The sequence below is a fragment of the Acomys russatus genome, chromosome 28, assembly GCF_903995435.1.
Source record: "Acomys russatus chromosome 28, mAcoRus1.1, whole genome shotgun sequence".
NCBI lineage: Eukaryota > Metazoa > Chordata > Mammalia > Rodentia > Muridae > Acomys > Acomys russatus.
This window is the reverse complement of record NC_067164.1, coordinates 39,644,285-39,646,887: the sequence shown is the minus strand read 5'-3', so window position 1 is coordinate 39,646,887 and position 2,603 is coordinate 39,644,285. Positions and strand designations below refer to the sequence as shown.

At 46.6% G+C, this 2,603-nt stretch overlaps 1 protein-coding gene across 1 annotated transcript in view; it reads right to left on the bottom strand.

Moving 5' to 3' along the window:
- Positions 1-2,245, bottom strand: part of Dmp1 (dentin matrix acidic phosphoprotein 1) — a 6,907-nt gene extending 4,662 nt beyond the window's left edge. Inside the window, exons 1-2 of the mRNA XM_051170631.1 lie at positions 2,132-2,245; positions 1,629-1,676 (exon numbers count right to left, since the gene is read on the bottom strand). Of these exons, the coding sequence (XP_051026588.1) occupies positions 1,629-1,676; positions 2,132-2,185 (102 nt within the window). The 5' untranslated portion in view covers positions 2,186-2,245. The remainder of the gene's footprint in view (positions 1-1,628; positions 1,677-2,131) is intronic.
- Positions 2,246-2,603: the final 358 nt, after the last annotated feature.

Genomic DNA, 2,603 nt, shown 5'->3' with positions numbered 1-2,603 from the left:
AAGAATCCTATGTGCTACTCCACCGTCTCTGCTCTTCTCCTTCACCTTAAACACAGAAGAATCCTATGTGCTACTCCACCGTCTCTGCTCTTCTCCTTCACCTTAAACATGGAAGAATCCTATGTGACGTGCTCAATGCACTAACTAGAAAGGGAGCAGTTGCTACTGGTGTGCCTTCCACCTGCCTCTCAATGCTGCTTGTGTGGAGGTATCTCAGAAAGGGAAAAAAGCTGCAGTTATCTGTCTTTGCTCTGAGATACAGCAAGCAGACACAATGGCAACCCACTCCATCTGCTATCCCTTGGAGTTAACAGCAGAAGAGAAGAGACATGGCTGCTGTTCATATGACTTGATATGTGACTTGGGAGCAAGGTGTGTCCCTACGTCTCTATTTACCTGAGAGGGAAGATCTACAGGGGATGCTTTAAAATTACCCAGCCAAAGGACAAAAGCTCATGGTCTGTCCTGCAGTGTCTATTCTCACCTGAGGTAGGGCTGACTGTTTGGTGAGTACCAAGAGCGATGGGCCCACGCTGCACCATGTGACGTGGCAACAGTGAGCGATTGCTCAGGCTTCCTGCTCATCCTCGACCTCTAAGTGCTTGGACTCAGTGCTTCTTCACCTTGACCTCTGGTACTGAGACTTAGTGCTTCACCTTGACCTCTAAGTGCTTGAACTAAGTCTTAGCCTTGACATCTAAGTGCTCGGACTTAGTAGTAAGCCTTGCCCTCTGGTGCCAGTCTCGAGAGCTGCAGACCTCCTAGGCCTGGCTCCCTTCTGGGAGGTATCTGTCACACTGAGTGAAATGTCATAGTTTAAAGTCAGCCTCCAACGCTCACTAGTTATATAAGCTGGACAGGCTACATTGATCTCTCTGCCTCCACCTCTGTTGACTGGTGAAGATAAAATATGCCTCATCCATTGTGACAGTAGGAAAATGAGAAGTGGAAGAAATGCGGAATGTGTGGGACTCTGCCCTGCAGTGGTTCTTGGATGGCTGGCAGTTGGTAGGTAGAGTAACAGAGAGTTCAGCACCCAGCAAACATCACCATCACGACAAGGACTCCGGTATCTTTTCATCCTTCCTTCTGGTACCCTGTGCCTGGCCTTGTAGCCCTCTCTTGTCTACACAGACTTCGGGTTCCAATCTTTCAAGAACAGATGCCATTATTATATCTCTACCACGGTGCCCATCATTATAAGAGCAAAAGAAGTTTTCTCACAAATTACACTGAGTGGACATCGAAGCATTATTTTCTTAGATGACCTGAACATCTTGGCTCTTCCTCACCGCAGGTTAGCTGTTTCTACACCCTGTTAGCACCAGTCGCTCTCCCTAACCGCAGGTGAGCTGTTTCTACACCCTGTTAGCACCAGTCGCTCTCCCTAACCGCAGGTGAGCTGTTTCTACACCCTGTTAGCACCAGTCGCTCTCCCTAACCACAGGTTAGCTGTTTCTACACCCTGTTAGCACCAGTCGCTCTCCCTAACCGCAGGTTAGCTGTTTCTACACCCTGTTACCACCAGTCGCTCTCCCTAACCGCAGGCTAGCTGTTTCTACACCGTTAGCACCAATCCTTGTTATTATTAAAATTAGAATATTTCAGAACACCTCATTTCTACCCACCATCCACTCTTCAGAGCTTTCGGACTCAGTGTTTTGATATCTGGCAACCTAGAAAACAGAAAGTACACAGTCAACCCACAGGGAACTCCTCAGGCAGTGTTTATCAGCACTTCACATACGAGGAGCAGTAGCAGCCAGCTTTTAGCCTATCTTAGGATCACCTGGTGGCCTTGCTAACACACAGCTTTCTGTGTCCATACCTACAAGTCTGGGTAGTGGATCTGAGGTAGGATTCAAAAATACGAATTTCTATTAGAGTCCTAATCAGTGTTGGTTCTGAAACTCAGGGACGGCCCTTTGGAGACCACTGCTATGAAGAAGAAGGTGACGATCATACAGCTATTTGAAAGGAAGTGAACAGACCAGACTTGGCTAATGTCTAAAATAAAACAGCTATTAAACAAAAGGCTGTTGCTCTCAAGTTACTGAAAGTACACAGCCAGCTGGCTCACAGCCATGGAAAACGATGATGTTTTAGAGAGATAAGAGAGATAAACACTTACTGGAAGAGCACAAGACGACCCCCAGAGGAACATAAGCAGCACGGCCGTCTTCATATTTGAACGTGATGCCTCTACCTGTAATTAAATTCATAGATGTTTCACTTCATAATACACAGATCAGGGTGTCTTCATTTTTTTTTTTTTTTACATTTCTCTAGCAAAGAAAAAATTCATAAATATGTTTATCTGATAAGTGAATGAGTGGAGAATATGTATGGCATCTGTCTGATGGAATAGCATTGGCCATAAGATAGAGCAAAGCCCTGATGTGTGCCACAGAGCAGAGGAGCTCTGGCAGCACTGTGCAGACTGAAGAGCGCCACATATAAAGGACCACAGATGTGCGACTCCACTTATAGAAATCGTCCAGAATATGCAAATCTCTAGAGACAGAAAGCAGATCCGAATGTTCAGGGCTTGGAAGGAGGGGGCGATGAGGGGTGGTGGTGGGAGGTGCAGATGTCCTCTGTAG